At 41.7% G+C, this 21,367-nt stretch overlaps 1 protein-coding gene across 1 annotated transcript in view; it reads left to right on the plus strand.

Moving 5' to 3' along the window:
* LMTK3 (lemur tyrosine kinase 3) overlaps positions 1-21,203 on the plus strand; it is a 207,777-nt gene extending 186,574 nt beyond the window's left edge. The window contains exons 13-16 of the mRNA XM_078650948.1: positions 9,111-9,481; positions 14,865-14,976; positions 15,882-16,139; positions 20,828-21,203. Of these exons, the coding sequence (XP_078507074.1) occupies positions 9,111-9,481; positions 14,865-14,976; positions 15,882-16,139; positions 20,828-20,844 (758 nt within the window). The 3' untranslated portion in view covers positions 20,845-21,203. The remainder of the gene's footprint in view (positions 1-9,110; positions 9,482-14,864; positions 14,977-15,881; positions 16,140-20,827) is intronic.
* Positions 21,204-21,367: the final 164 nt, after the last annotated feature.

Raw genomic sequence — 21,367 nt, forward strand, 5'->3', positions numbered from 1 at the left:
GGTAGGGCTGGATGTAGAATCCCTCTACACCAGCCTACCCCAAGAAGACACCCTCAATATGTTGGAGGACTTGCTCTTCAAGCTAGATTGGACATACAAAACTTCGCGCCATTTCATACTCGAATGTTGCAGACTTGCTCTGCAAGAAAATTACTTCGAGTATAATGGCCAATTATATTTACAACGCCATGGCACCTCCATGGGGAGTGCATTTGCGCCTTCGGTGGCCGGACTCTACGTAAGCCGCCTTGAGGAAGAAAGCATTCTTCACGATACCAACCCATACGTTTCCAGTATCAAATACTGGAAACGATATATTGATGATGTCCTCCTGATCTGGGATACCAAAATTGACCTAATTACATTTCTGGAATGGCTTAACAGCAGAGATCGCTGGCTAAAATTTACCTCCACAGCACATAAGCAGACAATTGATTTCCTAGACCTCACCATATTTGTGGAAAATGGGAGACTAGAGACAAAAACATTTACCAAACCTACAGCCAAAAACTGTTTGCTGTCCTATTACAGTTACCATCCTCGCCCGTTGCGAGATAATCTCCCATATAGCCAATTCCTGAGGCATAAGCGGAATTGTAGCAAAAAAGAGGACTACAAAAAACAAGCAGAAGAATTGAGTAAAAAACTCAAAAAAAGGAACTACACACCATCAATAATATCTAAATGCAAGAAAAGAGCCTCTAATCAACCTAGAGACTGCCTGCTACAGAATACACAAAAAGAACCGGTCAAAGATCTCGTCACCTGCGTGACTACGTTTTGCCCAGCGACCTATGAGGTGCAAAAACTCATAAAGAAAAATTGGCAGATATTAACCTCTGGAACATTGAACTGGCCTAAGCCCCGCTTTGCTAACAGAAGAACCAAGAACTTAAAGGACTTCCTTGTACACACGAAACCTAGAAAACCACCTCTTAAGTCAACTATTAGAGATGTACATATGGTACCAGTCACCGGACACTATCCCTGTGGCACCTGTGGAGTGTGCAAATTCACGTCGAGTACAAAGACCTTACAGCTGAATGACAATCTCAAATGGACTCAAAGGAGCCATACTAACTGTAACTCCTCACACGTGATATATCTGATCACATGCCCATGCCAAAAGCAGTATGTGGGCATGACGTGCCGGAAGGTCAAACTCCGCATAGGGGAACACCGGAGCAATGTCAGGTTAAAAAAGAATACGACCAAATTATGCACCCACTTCATAGAAGCCGGCCATACATGTGACGAGCTCAAGTGGACAGTACTAGAAATGCTTCAAACTAAGGATCAGAACGCGGAACAAGTTCTTTTCAATAAAGAACAGAGATGGGTGGACCGCTTAAAGACTAATGAAATAGGAATGAATGACCACATTCCGTGGACTCAACTATTCTGATCTTATCCATGAAAAATGAAGAGTACCCGTTTCTACGAAAAATAGTACATTTTATACATATTTTGTCCTGCTCCCCAATGAAATTCGAAGGATCAACAAGCCATGCAAAATAGACACACAGGAAATAGTGTAAGCTAACTCGATCGACATTGAATTATGCCGATAATTGTGCCTGGAACCGGGCTTTGTTCAACACATTAGCCCACAATAGCGATTTTGTAAACAAATGGTCCTACCTTTGTGTTAGTGGCTAGTATAAAAGACCAACAACTTCTGACCCGCCCACAGCCGGGGGCAGAGTCAGCACAAGGCTCACAGATTGATGCCGCATGGGTAAGAATGGCGTTCTCTGAGTGTTTCCAAAGAAAAGAGGTAAGATAACGGCTCAAACTAACTTGTATGAATATATATTATTCCGAATGTAGAGAATATGCAGAAGCGACTCTGATACCCTGTTGGATACCTAACTTCAGAAAACACCAGGTACCTTACGGGTTTTTTGTATGGGGTGTGCATGAAGTTGGTAGCACATAACCACATATGTAGTAAACCCCATTTGTAAAACCCTTGGTTTCCCAACACCCGCGATTCACCAATACGCGAACCGCTACTTGTAAAACCCTTGGTTTCCCAACACCCGCGATTCATTAATACACGAACCGTTATTTATACAACGCATAGACTCTTTAGCTATGAGGTATTTTAGCGCACTGCTTCCGTGTCACTTTTTTAAATTCAGCCTGAATTGTTATCTGAGCTCGTAATTACTCCTATTGAACGTATTCTGACATCCACCTTAGCCATGTAAGCATAGCTTTGTCACAGAAAAATAAAAAGCTTATGAGTATTCACCATCTACTCTGAAACCCATGATACTTCCCCTACATACTCACCCCACGAGGGTTATGCCGTAATCCGGTTGACCCACGTCCCTGCATATAATAATGCAATTATTAAATGATGTCTGCCTAAACCCAGTGAACATGCTTTTGTGATAATGATCTCATTGATTTTTTCACAGCTTGGAAATTCCATTGTGTGATCTTCACCATACACATAAAGGGTGTATGTGCTATACATATTTATTTTTGTTTGTATGTTTTTCTGTTTATGTCCTGACGAAAGCTCCACTGACCCTCTGTGGGCTCGACGAGCTGAAACATGTCGACTTTTTTCAATAATGATATGGTAGTTTAGTAACTCAACTACCTCAATATCTCAATTTCGTTTTTAATAGTAGTGACCAGTCAATTTTTTATATTAAAAGCCAAGTTCCTCTGGCTGAGTCATTATATTTTAGATTTCCTTTTTTCATTTCTGGACACTTCTGCATTCACCAGAAGTAGCCTCGGGTGAGGCAGGCATACTGCACGTTAATCGTTGACCCTATGACGATGCCAAGACTCCTGATGGGGCGGATGAAAAGATATACCGCTATAACAACTCCAGGATGTCTATGAGGGTTTTCCATTTCAAAGAACGCCCAAATGGAATTCTGAATCCCGAAATGAACAATCGCCCCTCCCACCACTATTGACATCACATTTCAAGCTTATGCTTGCAGGGCGAGCAAGACCTCGCCCGGCCAAGTGTAGGATCGTCAAAGGCCATTCGTTCAGACACTGTCACTTACCCCTCAGAAAAATAAATAAACTATTCCAAACAGATTTCAAACGTACATTTTATTTTAAGCTGCCCAGTGTTGTTTTTCATCCTCTTCTTCTTTCTCCCTAAAGGTGGGAGGGCAACGACCATTTCGACCATTAATGCCAGCCGCACCTGAGCATTATGCTGTTCTTTAAGCCACAGACATGTGTAAGCCATGATTCAACAGCATTTCATATGCAGCACTTCTCACTGGAGGCAGAACTTCTCCACTACTGTACTACTTTTTGGATTTTACCACATGTGCACCCTTTGTTGACCCAGCCAAACTTTACAATACACACTTCAATGCCGCTTCAAAACAAAACCTTAAACACAATTCACAATGTTGATATTCAAAATACATAAACCTTTGCCTGCCTACTGGGACATTGGCAAGTGCAAGGAAATTTGTTTTATTTATTTTTTAATTTAATTTTTACCTATCCCGTCATCTGTTGAATCCATCACCACTCTTTAGCTCACTTCCCCACCTCAGTTTAGACCCAGCCATATGCAAATCAGTTTTGACCCTGTCCCTCATGGGAACAGTCCATCCCGAACTGCAAGGTCAGGTCCTTCCTGGACAGGAAACAAGCATCCTGTGACCAGTTACGGAGTAACACCCCTGATCAGCCAGACTAGTGGAAAAGTGAGCACCGGACCCACATCTGAGCATACCATGCCAACTTAGGGCGAACAAAGCAAATACAAAGAGATGATGGACGGAGCGCTGAAACTTTTCAGACACTCACCTCCAGGCACAGATCTGGGTTGAATTCATCATCGTTCTTTAGCTCACTTCGCCAGCTTAGTTCAGACCCAGCCATATGCAAATTGACCCTGTGCCTCATGGGAACAGCCCAGTCCAAACTGCAAGGACAAGTCCTCCCTGGACCGGAAACAAGCATCCCGGGACCACACCTCAGCAGGAAGAACCATTCATTTACTCAGTTTCAGGTGGTGAAATTTGAAAGTGGGGTGACGTAAACCTTCCAGATGTACGTTCAATAAAAAACATGCATATCTTTACATTATTTTGCTTTTGTTACTCCCATCTATACTTAGTGCTGTTTTAAGACCTTAATGGGAAATCTAAGTGCTGTACCTCTGAGTTTAGACATTGCAGAGGAGTTGTTTTCAGCTATCAAGGCTCACTGTGCATGTATTGCAAATCAACCATGTTACCGTCATATGATGTGCGAAGCCTAAGTTTTTGGTTTTCAATAAAAAGAGTTTAAAAAAAATACAGCACTATACTGCACTTTCGATTTCACGTTTTGGTGTGAGTACCAATCTTTCATTTAAAGTAGATGACTGCAACAACTATAAAACATTAATCGACTGGTGGTGTGGTTGCTGCTGCAGTCATAGGTGGTTTTTACTGAGCTAGCTGTGCATAGTGAAGGCACTTGCTCGTTAAGTGGAGTTAGAGAGTTGTTTTAAAAGCAAATCAACAGATTATAATATTAATACCCAAAGCCTAATTTGTTAAAACAAAATTAGGCAGGTGTCTATATTTTTTATTAAGCGTTTGCCACCCAAATCTACCATGGGCACCACCCACTTTCATCTCTGGCACTACCCACTTGCACCCTTGGCATGGCCCAGATATGGATTGTAGTGAAAAAGCAATCCCATCTAGCCATGTGAATGTAGGTTTGATGAGCAGAGTCGTTCAAATCCTTGAAGATAATTTAAAAAGTAAATCAAATAATGCACTTCACGTTCCAATTTTAATTTCACTTGCTAAAATGCTATAGGACTCAAGCTGAAGCTGTCCAGTTTAGTGGAATTACTCTGCTTTTTGTAAAGACTAGGACTTAACAATGCCTGGAGAGTCACAAGAAGGCAAGGACTGAAACCATCACAGACCAAGAAAACAACTGAGTAAAGAGCTGCTGAGACAAATAAAACAACAGAAAACAGTTCAAAGAATAAAGGGTACACAATAAAACTAAAAGAGAGAGTATACATAATTCAAGGAAGGGAAAAACAAATGGGTTTGACCAACTCTACTTGAAGGAGAGCATAATGATCCCATGATGCCTTTAAGGATTCTATAATCAGGATCCCTTAGGCAAAGTAGCCTCATGTAGACCTAATGCTGGCACACAGGCACAAACACGGCGTCATTCAAACCCCAAATGAGCGTTAGAAAAAAGCGGACTTTTCTGTAGCTGTGAGCAGCAAAAAAGAAGGAAAATGGCTGCCACATCATAGGGAACTAAGTAGGTATCAGAACACTAATAGGTTCCTATTCTAAGTTCTTTGCATTGTTATGTAGTTGCTGCTGTGAGTTGGCAATTAAAGAGGCATCCATCTTCCTTCTTTTTGATTCGAACAACACCAATACATCATAACGTGACAAAAACACAAGTCCAGTGACCATCTCGTAGAACAAACTCTAACAAACTATTTCTTCTTCAATTTCTCCATTTACTTCTTGAAGTCTCCTCCTGGAATGAAACCATAAGACACATTATAGGGTGGGGAATGAAAGTGAGGGATAATAGCAGCCTCCGTGTCTTTAATGAAATCATGATTTTCTATCCACCCTAGCTGTGGAAAATCCAAATTTTCCTTCATTGCCTTCCCATTAAAGCCTTACTGACTATGCTCACTATCTGGACAAATATGCTATATCCTGAGGTCCAGGATCCACTCCTCAGTACTGAAACACTTCACCTAGAAACTTCGTCCTTTAAAAAGCCAAGGGGCAGATTTACAAGACCCTTGCGCCGCTTTTACGCGGCCATTGCGTCACTTTTGTGACGCAGCGGCGGCGCAAAAGATGCACCATGGTGCGGGGCATTTACAACGTGACGCACCTCCCAGATGCGTCACGTTGTAAAGCCCTGCACCAGAAGAGGCGTACCATCGCAGGGGAGGCGTTCCGGCACAGGAACGCCTCCCAAAAGTGGCTGCGTCAAAACCCTGCGCCTGCTTGAAGCAGGCGTAAGGATTGACGCAGCATTGTGCACATAGGACCCCCCTGATCAATGCTAGCGCGACGCAACTCCAGCAATGCGCCACTTTTACGGAACAGATGCGTGACGCATCTGTGCTGTTTTTGCCCCATGGTGCGCCGGATTGTAAATGCGGGGCATCAAGGGTGGTGCAACTGCGGCGCACAATTACTGGCGCATCCCTGCCGATATGCAGGGATGCGCCAGTAATTGTAAATCTGCCCCCTAGTCTTTTCAGGATGTGCTGTAGAATATGGTACTTTCTCAATCATGAGCTACGTAAGATTCCATCACATCCATATTTAAAGAAAGAGCTTGGACGATTATTGATCATCTAATACTTAAATGCCTAACTTGATTTGAATTAGCTTTATTTCGACAATACATGTTATAAAAACAATCTTTACATAAAGTATAATATAAAACATTAACAGTTAGTTAAAATATCTTAAGAACATGTGCAAATAATCATACAAGTCAGTTTGTCCCAATACATATAAGAAAAATTCATGATATGAAAACAGTAGCAAAGATAGTTAAGGGTGGATAAAAACGTTAAAATCATTGGGCAAGTCCAAATCTCGAGAGTAACATGCTGGTATCACATCCAAGAGTGGGAGTAATTCCAATTTCAGTGATTTTCAGTTAATAGTTGTGATCTTATAGACCACATCCATCTCAAGAACTTGGCTACCAGAATTGCATAGCGGAGTCATGGATCAGTCCACATAATTCTCAGGGCAATGCTGCATTGTCTGGTGCCCAGACTCTTACTGGTCTGTGCGGGCCATACTTTGCGGGGGCCTGCATAGGCGGGGCAGACGAACAGCACATGGGGATAGGTTTCTGCCTGTTCTGTGCAAGTGGGGCTTTTATTGTCGCCTAAAATGGCCCATTATACTGTTAAGGATATTAATGGAAGAGAGACCACACTAAATTGACAGTACAATTTGCGATAAAAGGGTTTTAGGATTGCGCATCAGTAGTGCTCGAGGCTTGGCCAAGGTTTGAATGTTAAATGCCTAACTATTTCATGGTATTGAAGTACAAACTTATTGGCACTTCTATAAAAGAAAAAGGAGCCCTGGATAGTTCTGAAGTGTTAGGGGGAAGAGTAGATCCTTTATATGGAACGCTCTACAAGATCTACAGATCTGTGAGTGTGGGTGAATGTTTGACGGTGGTCATCATTCTGTCCATCATCTTTTTGTGTTGCTATAGTCACCCTTAGTGGGAAGGGTATGCCCAGATGTGGGTCCCGTGCTCTTTATGCCACTGGTTTCAAGCTAGCCTGGCTAATGAGGGGTGATACCCCAAACCCGATCCCTGGATGCTTGTTTTCCAGTTCAGGGAGGACCTGGCCTGGCCATTTGGGCTGGACTGTTCTCATGGGGAGCAGGGTCAAGACTAATTTGCACATGGCTGGTTCCAAACTGAGGTGGCATGGTGAGCAAAACAACAAAATATTTAACCCAGATCTGTGACTGCGTTCGAATGTTTGACAATGTTCAGCATTTCGTCTATCACCTTTTTGTGTTGCTACACTCTACAACCCCACAGACAGTCCAAATATGCTCACCTCAAATGTCTGTTTTTCGAGTAGAGTTGTTAAGCTTGGGATTAGCACAGTGCGATCCACGCTGAGCTAGAAAAGTGACAAAGTCTTTTGTCATTTTTGCAGCAGTCATTATGCATAGAATTAGGTAATGCTATCCACATGGAGCTTAAAAATGGCAAAGCCTTTTACCATTATTTTATCATTACCAGGCACAGTATTACAGATTTAGAATGGTAAAACACCTTCCAGGCCATTCTGGGATGAATAATAGCAGCTCCTGACACATGAGTTTATTTCTAGTTAGAGCTCGCCAGAGACGCACAGCTTTGTTCTAACACAAGGGAGCAATCAGAATAAATCCAAACAATTCCCTCTCAGACTAAGTGAGCTGCATAAATTATGCAAAAAAGAAGTAGGGAATCCTCAGTAGTTCTCATGTTATAGGTGGAGAGCAGCTCCCTTATATGGAGCACTCTACAACACCAGCGGCACTCTCACAGCAAACATCTGTTTTCTGTCCTTCAACATTGAATTAGCACAGTACAATCCACACCATACTAGAAAAGCGAAAAAGGCTTTTGCCATGTGTTGCAACAGAGCCTTTATCCATCATTTTCTCTGTAAGATTCCAACACATCAGTATTTCAGAAGAGAGCTTGAACGTTTAATATCTAATACCTCAACTCCTAACTAGTTATTGAACCAAAAACCTATCGGTACTTCCACCTTTGTTACACTCAGCTGTCATCAATTAATTCTATCGCCTAAGTCATCTATTGAAATAGTCTTTGAAAACAAATATTTATTTTCTCTGGCTTGTTGAAATACCTTCACATTTTTATCTGCTTTGTAGTCACAGCACTTCTGAAAACTGTCTCTCCATCTCACCCACCTATGCCTTTATAATGTTGTGATGCCTCTGGGCCTGGTTTGCAATGAACATAACTCCTAAATAAAAAATGAAATACTGCATACTGACATTCAGAGTGTGGAAATTAGTAGTTTCATGTCACCAATCTTTGAGTTGGAACAGGTAATTTAATGTGACTGGTGCATTTCATTGGTGATATTTAGCTGAGACTTTATTGTGCTAAATCCATTTCAATGGAATTTTAAGGAGATACATTATTGTGTTAATTGAAAGACGTTATTTGTTATGACAAATGACATAGCAGTGACTTTCCTGCACTCTGGGTGTTTCACTAGTGATTTGGAGCAGGTACATTATTGCACTCAGTTCGAGAATAATGTGGAGAGGAGTAGATACTTTATTATATCAAATCCGTAGAAGCAGGCACTGTATTGTGAGCAATTCAATTTAGAGGGAATCAATAGTTGGTACTTGAATGTGCCACTTGAATTTTAATGCTCAGTGGGAGCAGGACATTTTGGTAAAAATATGCTTCAAGAGGAAATCTACACGGGTATTTCTTCTGTCTAGTTCATCCCTAAGGAAAGTTCTTATTAATGTTGACTTGTTTAATGATAAGTTTCTAAACATCCCGTGTTGCATTTGTTTCTGTGCCTTTTACAGCAAAAGTCGCCCGGCTATCACTCTCCCTTCCCCCGCTGAATCTTCAAGCGTTCCCGAGCCCCACCAGCCGGAAGTCCTTCTGGGACAATAGAGAAGAGGGCTCCGGTGGCCGTTACCAGCCCGACCCTTCTTACCACAGGGAAGAGGAGGAAGAGGAGGAGGAAGTTGGCAACCTAGTGAAGCATCCAGGGCGAGGTTCGGAGGCTGAGACGGGAGGCGTCCCCATCATTGTAACGGAGACAGACGACGCTCGCAATCTACGCAGCTTACTCAAGTCCCCCAGGTCGGCAGATGAGGCGGACGATGACAATGACCGGAAGAGGAAAATGGTGTCCTTTTTTGATGATGTAACTGTCTTCTTGTTTGACCAGGTGAGCTTTGCCTGCAAAATACTTGTGCTGCCAGACTGAGCACTACATCACAATTTCAATGCCCTTCAGTAGGCATGGGTGCTTTTACTCTTCATATTTATATTTTGGTGTGCTCATATTTGAAAATAACGGTATAAAGAGTTGTTTTTCTACAATAGCTGATAGTTTCAATACATATCAAATGCACATGAAACTCTTAAAGCAATAGGCTCCTCGTGTTATGTGACTGTTATAAAGCACAACTTCTGTGGTCACAGTTTTTTGATACATTGAAAACAATTTAAATGTACATATTAGAGAACTCTATTTGCAACTGACATTCTAACCAACTCTGGGGAGATCTACCAATTGCTCATATTGACAGTAACATTCCATCTTCACTCTCAGAATCCAGTTTCACTTCTACTCTCAAAACTTAGCTTCTCCTCCAATCACCTTTTGTCTGAATCATCACCTTTAACCTTGAACAGCCCTCTTCTACCTTTTGGCTGGGTTCAACTACACCTACAAAGGGGATACACGAGTTGTCAATGCAATAGACCGTGTAAAAAGGTTTACAAAATATGAAAAGCCATGAAACGTAAAAATAGTTAGTTACAAGTTTTATCTCCCGTAATGAATAGTATAACAACAGATATGATGTTTGGATGAAGGTTATAGAACATTATTCATACAATATTGAATAACCGTTATTCCACTTTAAATTATTACAATTTTGATTTCGTATTTAGATTCCCCCAACTGTGAAGACATTGATACATTTTGATTCTTCTCCGTTCCATTTTTTATGCTATTTTCAATGTGTCTGTTTCAGGTGTGTAGTTGGGTTTTGTCTTTTAGCTATAAGAAGAGTAGTAATTGCTCTTGGAGGTGGTGTAATTTCACATAGTTTCCTCCTCAAATTCTCAGAGATTCTCAAATTAAATTTCCCACAATGAGGAAACCTTCGACCCTTGCCATTCTCTGTAATTTCATGTTAATGTTTTAAGCCAAACACATGGATGTAATCCTTTGTCCACAAATATGATGTATCCTGGTGTACCCTCAGGTGGTGTATCTTCTCATATTAGGTATGGCCACTTCTCCTTATATCAGTTTTTGTAAAATGTTTGAAAAACTTCATTTTTATTCAATCTAATACTTCACAAATGTTTTTGATAAAGCCAGGAAATTAAATTCTCTTACAATTCTCAAGTTCGGCTTTTTCAGCCAATAACAGCACAACGTTCTATGACATTGTCAAATAATCTAGGCGCCACTTTACACCAACTGACCAACCACAGCACAACACACTGTGAAGCCAGTCTCGCTCCTTGCTACAGCTCACCCTCCTTTACAATTTTCTTTGATGCATTTTTCTAAGCAAATGCACAAGACAGTATGCAATCGTTTCAACATTAAGCTGTCTCTGCCACTAAATGAAGAATGTCTCTTACTCAAAGGCAATACAAAATAATCTTATTTCTATACCTATATTTCTCATGTCTCTTACTCAAAGGCAATACAAAATAATCTTATTTCTATACCTATATTTATCATTCACTTCAAATTAAATCTCGACCGGCGGAATTTCACCCTTAATTGATACAGTTATTCCCATTATATTTATCATTCACTTCAAATTTAATCTCGACCAGCAGAATTTCACCTTTAATTGATACAGTTATTCCCAGTGCACCTGAGATCAACTATATCAATTGTTCACCACTAACATTCAAAAGGAAGTCCGTTTCCATAAGATGTTGACAATGTCTCACAACAAACAGCACAGCAGACAACTTATTTAGTGTCTTCTACACTCAGACCACCACGTAGGTATATAAATAAATCACTGGATCTTAGGCCACAAACGGACCAGCTAGCAACTTCAACTTCTTTACGATCAAGTGCCACAATCATACATGAACTTTAACCATTCCTTCACGTCGCTTAATCAACACATAGCCATTTTAAACACCGCACTCTTAAGCCAAAGCAATTGCAATGCACATCCCTATTAATACACACACTCCGTTTGCTGCTACAAGTCGTTAAAATCCGTCAATTACTCCATCAATCCTGCCAAAGCATGGGATTTTTGGGTTTTTGGACTGGTCAGGAAAATCTATTTTGGACACCCTAAATCCTTCACATCAATAGACTGAACCACTACTCTGCTACCGAGTTTCGTTGCAGCAGAAGCCCAGTACATTTATGAACATAATGTTATCACTCCTACTGGGCCAATACGGGTAGGATTTATACTCAGGTTCAATACTTCACCTCCGAGGCGATGGCCTTCTGATGGACTTTTGTCTGTCGTAGTGAGGGGAGAGGAAACACGATGTCCAACTGTTAGGTAATCAATGAGGACAGTTGATTTGTAGACAACTCACAAATTGGTGATCAGGTTCAGGTAAATGACTCTCAAAACCATGCTATAGAAATACATTATTTCAATTGGTAGACCAAACCACTTAAAGAAGGTTAGTCTAACAAGAATCATGCAAATCAAACGCTCTGCTTTAGCTACACAGAATAAGCGCAAAATAACCTGATGTTCTGAAAATAGTCTATGCTAACTCAGTTATGCATTTAAAATAAGCCTAGTTTCTACGAGAGAACATTAGACACAATAAGACTCATACAACTTTAGAGACTGTAGTGATTATATTACAGATTCAAAATCAATGCATATAAGTAGCATTTTAAGAAGCTCAGTCATGAATCTAACAGTTTGAAATACAAAACCGCACATCTAGTTGAAATAATCTATCCCTAAATAAAAGAGTCCATAAGAGGATGGGTTTTTTTTGTAAGCAAAACAATTTATATCACCAACAAAGCAAGAAGTTGATTCTCTGAGCATGGGCAAGAATATCAAGTTAAAGTCCACTAGGGTAAAAGTCTGTGGGAATGGGCAATGGGGAATGGAGCATAAATCAGGAAAGTTCAAGGCTGGTTTCTCACCAAACTGCTTTAAATCATCCGACAGGCAAGGGCAATAAGTATAGGGGCAGAAAAGTACGTATAGAAGGCAAGCTGTAGGCATGGAAAGTGAAATTAGGTCATCTGAGCTTAGTTAAAGCTCTCCTCCAAAACGGCACATCAAAAGCACTGCAATGTGAAAAGCATGATACATATCCCTCTTCCTGTGTGAAGCAGTTATATAGTTCATATTTGTCACCATGACATCCATGGATGGTCCTCAATGGCCTGATCATCCTTCCATCTTTCCAGTTACAAATTGCTACTCCAGCATATTTTCTCACACACATCATGAGAAACGACTGTCCTTCAATCCTCACAGGTTAGTTGACAAAGAGCTTTCTTATTTTGCTACTTTCCACGGATACAGGGGATAAATCGCCCCACCATTCACACAAAAGGGGTCAAAATAAAGGTATTTTTTGTCTATTGGAATGTCGAATGAACCAAGAACAAATAAAGCAACATTTGAAGAAACGTATCAAAGTTTAAATTCAACATTTCATATTTTAGTATAACAAACTCCTAATTTAGAGAATGCAATAGAGAACAAAGAGGTTGAGGCAAAGTTGTACCGCACTTGCCAATACTAATGTTGTTTGGAGAGTAGAATATTCTGTATGGTGCAACAAACCCTGAAGACCTGACCCTCTCTACTTCAAATGGAAAATCTTTCAAACCAAAATTAACGAACAATGGTTCAGCATGCCATGAACGAGACACGCCAGAGGAACAATTGAATTCAAATGCTTGCAAGTTTTGAACTAAAGAAACATGGATTTTCAAAAATACAATTAAATCTTTTGAAAGTGATTAATCGAATGCATAACCTGAAGCCCTGAAGAAGTTCTGTGTGGACCAAATGTGTCGGCTACTGGATCTTAACCTTGATATATTTTTTCATATGAAGCAAACCAATAAAGAACTATTGAAGAAAGAAAGCTGTGACAACTACACTGTTTGTTTGCTCATCTGCTGCATACACATGCACCGTGATCACTGTGGCTGCTAATGAAAAATGTACTTGCTAAATTTATATGCAATTTACCCAACATATCACAAAAATTTGAGTGCTGAACCATTGTTCGTTAAACTCCTAATTTAGTTTAAACATAATAATCTAAATCACACATCTCATATATAAGCATTTTGTAATGTTGTCAGTAATTGTTACACAGAAATGTTCAGTTTCAAATATGGCCTACTGCCACTATTTTAGAAAGTAGCAACATATAAAGTAATTCTAAGAGATTTCTTGAATAAGATACACAGCAGGTCACGGTAAGCGACACCTTTGTTTGCTCATACTCTGAAAGAATATTGGGACCAGATCGGTAAGACTCTTTCCGAGGTATTAGAGCAACGCATCGAGGTAAGCATTGAATTAATTATCCTTGGGGTTAGAAATAATGCACAAGACATCACACTGTCCAAAGGCCAAGAAAGTATTCTCTTCCTGTTAATCCTCTTAGCCAGGAGGGAAATATGTATAAACTGGATAAAACATACACCACCAAGCCCATCCGAATGGCTAAACTCAATTTTAAGGGTATACAAAGTAGATAAACAGGAGAGGCAAAGTAAGAAAAACAGGTTCTGGAAATATTGGGAGAAATACATTTTGGCATCTATTAGGGGGTCCAATGATTAAAGCAAAGGTAACATCGATTTCAAGTTGAGTCTTGAACTGAGTAGTCATAATGACTAGCTCCCCCCCTCCGACAATCGTGTTCCTGGATATGGACAAAAAGGGGCACCTGAGGACAAGGCTAACCGCACCCCCCGAGAGAAAAAAAAAAAATATATATATATATATATATATATATAAAGCAGTCACAAAGAATGGTTCCAAACTAGAAAACGGGGCCTCTGACTCCTCCATAATCTAAGAATTTTTTTTTTGCTTGATGAGGACTAAAAAATAAAAAACCAAAAAAAAAAACATGTAAAGTAATTCTAAAAATCATTAAAGTAAAATTGTTCTTGAACGCAAATGTTCTTTATCATATTAAACACTTATATTGAAAATTTCAGACATCTAACGCATTTAGTTTCATAATTGCACAATATCGTGTTTATTAGGACACTGTGCAATTAAATCAATATCAATGCTAAGTTATCATCAGTTTTTATGACATCTCTTGTTAAGAATATAAGGTAATCCATTACTAAAACATCTTAAATTCACTAATTGATTAATTCTACAGTTTCTACATTTTCAAGCATGCTTTTACGGTGCTGGTTTATCTTTTTTCTAGACATGTGCAAAGTGCACATTTAGGTTTTAAGTGTTGTGCAAAGCAAGATCAGCTTTTATGCTGCTTCATTGGGAACAATGAGAAACAGGATTCCATGGTCTCAAGCACACCACAAAAACTGGACAATTAATTAGACACTTTTTGGATTCCCATTGCAGGAGACCCCCACCAACGAGCTGAGTTTTCAGACTGCTATGGAGAATGATCAGATAGTGCTTGATCCCGTCGTTGATGCAGGAATGGATGGCTTTCCATCATCTGATGGATTCAGTAAGCACTCTCTCCTTATCAGTTTTTTTCATAACTGAGAATTTGGGGATTTTAGAAAATATAATGCACACAGCATAAAATAAAGTGGCAGCCACGTGCTAATAATGTGTTCCATTGAGGTACTGTTGCAGGAGTGTTCTTCTTACATGGTTTGGCTCTGTACTTGTTAAAATTTTTGCATTCTCAGTATTGCTACTACATTCTTTTTCCAGGGGGTTTTAACCATGTAATAAAGGCATTATTTATTTACCCAAGCCCTTTGTCCTGCCCTGATTTTGGGCTTGGACTTGTTAATATATTTCCAGTGTGCCGTATGGCTTTGTCGTCATGTTATGTTATGTTAAAACAACTTATAAAGCGCACAAATACTAATAGTGCGGTGGATCAGCACAACAATGCCCTCTAGCTGTTATGATAATGGTGTGAATTGTCACAATATGGCCTCCCATTGTTAAGTAATGCTCTTAGACGTATCACTATAGCCCTCTTTGTTTCCAGAAATGCGGTGGACTTGTTGAACTGTAGCCTTCTATTGTTATGGTAATTACATGGATCTGGCACACTAGAGTCCTGTCATTCTGCAGCAAAAGGGTTGTAAATATAATGCCACACTAAGCTGATGATTCAGCCATCATCACTAGATGGCAACTCTAGTCATTGCGCTGCACTGTTTTTTCAGAGGCTCGGATTTCACTTTAAAGTGCACTGCTAATGCTCTGATTTTATTTATGCTTCTTGTCCTAATCCTGTAGTAAATTGATGCTTGCTAAATTCTCAAGTGTATCATTAACACATTTATGTGATGTGTTTCTGGTCTCCACCGCTGGTGGTAACAGAATTCCACTATATGCTTTTGACCTCTTGACTGGATGTTGCAATTTACTTATTTGTTCCCTTTTTCACAGGTGGAAGCTTCGAGTGGGATGACGACTTTCCCCTGATGACCCAGAACTCTTCTTTCGTGCCCATGATAACAGATCCCATCTCTTCCAAGCTGCAGCTTCCCTTGCCTAGCCCACCACCTGCCTTGCCTCTCCCTTCGCTGCAGGGTAAGATGATGGATTCTGGACTAGTGGAGACCATGAGATTCTCCCGCTTCACCGTGTCCCCTGCCTTGGATCCCCATCTCCCTCCCTGTGATGGTGACCTGGAGACCTCTGCTGGTATGTTCCAGGCTTTTTTGTTCATCATGTAAGACTTCCAGTTACCTGAAACTGAACACCTTAATGGTAGAGTGGCCTCTCTGGAGATGTGGATGTTTACCAATAATCCTACCATTTTTCACATGCATTAGCCTAGAAAAAATCAGTTGCATGTCTACCTTTGCTCTATCTGGAAATCTACTGGTTCTCCTGCTGACCAGTCTTCCTCCATGCAGACCTCAGAGATGGAAACTTGTGTAAGGTGTGATCAGGAGTCAGCTCACCTTGCCATTAGTGTCTCAGGCTTATGCAGATGCAATGGTGAAAGAGTTAGCCTCTCTAGTTAGACCATCATAATTGTAGACCAGAACACCGTTAGAGTGCACTTCCTGCCTCCTTGCCATTGAGGAAAACTCCTATGAGGATTTTGAATCAGGTATTGTGGTTACTGAGCCAATGTCTGCGAATGGGGACAAGGAGTGAGACTCAGTTCTGAGATTTTCAGCTTTACTTGTACTATTCAGTATATGAACTGTCCTTGGATTTCTCTAAAAGCATCCTCCACTGTATCTATATACCTCGCGCGCACACACACACATACACACACATACTTATATACACGATAATTCCCATAGAGATAATCTAAAAATGTGTTATTCTTCACATTTGAAGGGAGACTCGCCTTTATATTTTATTTCAGCTTATTTCCATGAAACCTCCTAAGCCCTTTTATTGTTTTAGTCCCGGAAAAAGTGGAAGGCCCTAGCACAGAACTATATATGGAGTGCTGGTTGCTGGACACGGAGCTGGGAGGCCAAGACTCGAAACTATATACTGTTGAACATGCCCACAGGATCTCTGGACGACCTCTGGTGCCATGAACACCACCACAACCAACTATTGCTCAGCTTCTTAATATGTGCGGCCGCAATCACATCCTCCAGGTCGCATGGGCACACAGTCCCTGGCAAATTGAGGGGAGTGCAGTAAACATTTATCCAGATTATACAAAGGCATTCCAGTGTCAATTTTAAATCTAAATAGCTGTAAGGAAACATTTATGTACTCTAAATCAGAAATATACATTGTTTTTCCCGGAAGCGCTGAAGGTTATTTTCCAGGAGAAAACGCACTTCTTGAAGACAGTAAGGGTGGTATGGGTGTGGCTGGAGTATGCAGGTTACCCAATGTCGGATGAACTGGTGCAAAACCCACCAACTTCCTGGCGGGTATAAAAGTCGAAACGGTGTGGCTGCCGGGGGTCCAAACTCTCTATCACTAAGGACCAGGCTCTCTCAGAAAGGGCAAGAGTGGTTGACAAGGTACAGCAGGGACTCCCATGGTCGGCTAACAACAGGTGGTTGCCGCTACATGAGGGCTAGAAGGCATCGGAGGAAAGCACTGGAACTCGGGGGGGGGGAGGACCTACAGCTGCCAAAAGTAACACTAATGAAATCAGACAAGATAGCCTGGAAGATGATGTGCTGGAAGGACTTCTCTGGTCTTGAAAGGTTTGGGAGTCTGTAGAGGTGCTACAGGTGGGACTGTAGATTGGACTGTCTGCAAGGTGGAGCCTTAAGGGGCCCAGCACAATTCCCCATCTACATTAGGTGATGTGTATGTTTTTGCAGGGGGGGTGACAGGCATCTCGGGCATTGGAGGGTGGGTAGTTCTGAACCCGTTGAAAGAGGTGGTGGGGGGGGAGTTAGGGGATCATATGACAGCATTTCAAGTAATGAAAGTAAATGGTCATTGATGGGATGCTCTAACTGGTCCATGCATGACAGGCACATTGGAAATTCCTAACAGAGTAGATACAAGGCTGAAGGTACTGTCATAGAACGTAAATGGGCTGGGCGATAAAGTGAAAAGAGGGGGTTGTTATGACCTACCTGACTTGACACTCTCCAGATGTGGTTCTCTTACAGCAAAAGCTTCTAAAGGGCAAAGACTGCACCTTTCTGGGTAGAGACAAATACAAGGTTCTAGTCCATGAGGGTATTCAGCAGGGGCCTTCGGCATATTGGTGTGGAGATCTCTACTATTTCCTGTGTTTAGGTCATGGTGCGACCTGTGCGGATGCTTGGCATCGGTGCAGGGTACGTAGCAAGGAAAGGAACTCATAATAGCGTCAAGGTACCTGCCACTGGGCTTACAGTCCATAGGGCTGGCAGAGCTAAGGAATTGGGTGACCAAGATACCAACGGCCCCTTTGTTTGTGGTGGGCAACTTCATTTGATGCTACACAGTGACATTGATAGAATGATCAGGGCACCCTAGAGAAGATGTGCTGCCCTGTTGGTGAGCCATGCATCCCGGATTGGGGCAGTATTCCTATGTGGCCAACTCAATGCTGTCGCTATCGTGTCTGGATTATTTCCTGGTACCATTACAGCACATAAATAGATTCAGGGAGCCAAAGTACCTGCTAAGGGGTATATCCAAACACTGTTCACTCATTAGTCAACTGTTGTAACCAACACCGGGCCCCACAGTAAGCTGAAGACTTAGACTGGCTATGAGATTAAACGGTTCATCCAAGAGGTGACAGGTGTCTATTTCAGGAACAATGAAGGGTCATAGAGTCAAAAACAACTCTTTGGGAGACCTACAGAAAGGTGGTGAGGGGCTAATTGAAATCCCAGATGGTGGCGTTAAATGAAAGAAGTAAAGGAAGGGGAGAGAGTTAGAAAAGCGGCTCATTCAGTGGGAAGCACAATATGCCCGAATAGTGTACACAACGGATTAATGTAGGAGTCTAACACATCAGGAGGTGAAACAGTTCTACAGGGCGAAACAACTCAGGCACTATGAGGATGGGAAGCTTCTAGCATGGCTGGCAAAGAGGGAACAAGTTCAAAGGTGTATCATTTTTACAGGGGAACTTTCAGGATGGGGAATTTACAGAGGTCCTGACTCAACTGAAGAGTGGGAGGACCCAAGGCCCAAATGGTTTTCCAATGTGTTTTTCAAAGGGGTGTGAATTAGGGTAGTAAAACCCATTAGCAGGAGGGGGTCACATATCTTCGAATCTTCGTAACCAGGGATCAGCAGGTGTACTATGAGAGGAATCTGGGGCGGCTGGCAGAGAGATATTGACTAGAAGTACAGCAATGGCGAAACCTGCGCCTGTCCCTGCTGTGCAGAGCAGCACTTTTCAAAATGATATACCTGCCCAAATTCCTCTATGCACTCCAGAGCTCTCCCTTTGAGGTCCCAGACCATTTTTTCCCAAGTCTAGATGGCGAATTGAGACTCCTGCTGTGGAATGGATGGGAAGGGGAGGGCGGCAAGAATAGTGCTACCCAAACTGACGAGAAAGGCCTAGTAGGGTTCCTTAGATACCTAGAAGGAAGGGGCAAACATGTGACTCTGCCCATGCCTACTGCAGCAGCAGCTGTGGCCTGGGGAAGGCAACCTAAAAGTTGGGATGGTGGGGTACATTAACCCAAAAGACACCATTATCAGACACAGAGGCCCAGGCGTCGTTGCGTGGGGTTTAATGCTACAAAAAAATGGGGAGGTTTGGCATCTCAAAACTAGAGGACATCTGGAACAACACCGGCATTCCGTATTTCACGGACCTATAGGAACAATATCATTTGATGTGTAGTCTATACCTGTGCTATTATCAGGTTAGTCACGTTCTGCAGCAATGTATAGACACCTCATCAGATTTGCTATTCTCTTCTGCAATATGCCATTGACGATGGCTATGCGGGACATCATTCAAAGGTGGGGGAGGGTAGACCTCTGACAGTGGGGCAATGGGTAGCCAACATGCATTGGTGTATGCGAGCAGAGTAGCAGATTTACATAGCCGGGTCTGTCCCCAAATTCTTTTGAAAGTATGGGGTCCGTGGAGAAAACTGGAGGGTTGAGTGTTGCATGGCCTAGATGCAGTGCCCAGTATCTTGTCTGTCAGGTGAGGGCTGGGCCAAGATACAACGGTAATGTGAGGTTAACTCTGACATTTACAAAAGATTTGGACAAACAATCCCACAGCCATGGAGACAAAGTCACGACCGGGATAGATGATGTGGAGATTTTTCTGCTTCAAGGGTCGATCATGTATGCTGTCAGGAGGGAGGGAGGGAGTTTTTGTTTTACTTTTTCATGCGATAATAATGCAAATAAGACAGACTTTCCCCTCCAAAAAAGGACAAGCATCATTTACGTAGAAAGAGAAACAGACAAGAACTAGGAAGCAGGCGTAGGTGCAGATTAGTACAGGAATTAATAGCTACATACAGTCGTTCTGAATGGTGAAAGGTTTACAGCAGCAGGGGTGTGCCAATTAAGGAGCAGATTTACTCAAAGTTAATGCAACACAGCACAGCAAGGCAAGTTGCTGGGCTACATGAGCAGGAGAGAGCTTAACAGCACCATATGTACAAAGATATGGCACTGTTCAGCTTGTTCCCTTTTGGAAGAGATAGCTTCCCGCTCAAAATCAATCCTCATTGGCATACTCATTTTTCTATGTTCTATGGAAAGAAGACAAAACAAAGGGAAATGAAGATATTTATCCTAGTTACCCCTCTCATGTATGCATTTACCTTTATCTGTCTTTGCAGCTGTGGAAAGAAAACTCCTAGAGATCTCTCCACTAAAATATCCCAAGGATTACTTGTCAGATTTCCTTTTAGTTGTTGATCCAATTATTTGTGTCTCATTTCTCACTTCATGTTCTCTGTGCTGCCTTTCAGACACCATCGAAAGCTGAGGATTCTGTCCGGACCGGTGCCGCTGCCTCTCTGCTGCCCCACAGGAGATATTTATCTCACACCTCTCAGAACATGCTGAAAAACCATGCAGAATGCTGCTTCCCTTTCTGGCCTCCCACCTTCATCTCAACCCTTACACCAAATTCAATTCCATTTTTTCCAGTTGGTAGCAGTGAACAGTTGGGTCCAGTTTCTCGGTTTAATCAGCATAGGTCATCTAGACAGACCCCAAAGAGAGTTTTAACACAGATCTATGGAAAAGTTGGTCCTCTCAAGGTATCTATACGGGGTGTTGAAATATTGGGGAGAATGAAGCTCAGAGTTGGAAAGGCGTAGTTGGCTATCTGCCTACATTAGTGCCTATGAATGACATTCATGGCTGTAGAAGAGTTAATCGACATGTTTTGGGTGCAGCAAGGGGTAGCATGCTATCTCCAGCTTGCCGTTTGGCACTCGCGGTCTTGCGGGTGCTAACTCTGGTCTCTTGGCAGCGGTAGGAAACTAATTGCCCTTCCCCAGCCT

This window comes from Lissotriton helveticus, chromosome 7 (genome assembly GCF_964261635.1).
Source record: "Lissotriton helveticus chromosome 7, aLisHel1.1, whole genome shotgun sequence".
Lineage (NCBI taxonomy): Eukaryota > Metazoa > Chordata > Amphibia > Caudata > Salamandridae > Lissotriton > Lissotriton helveticus.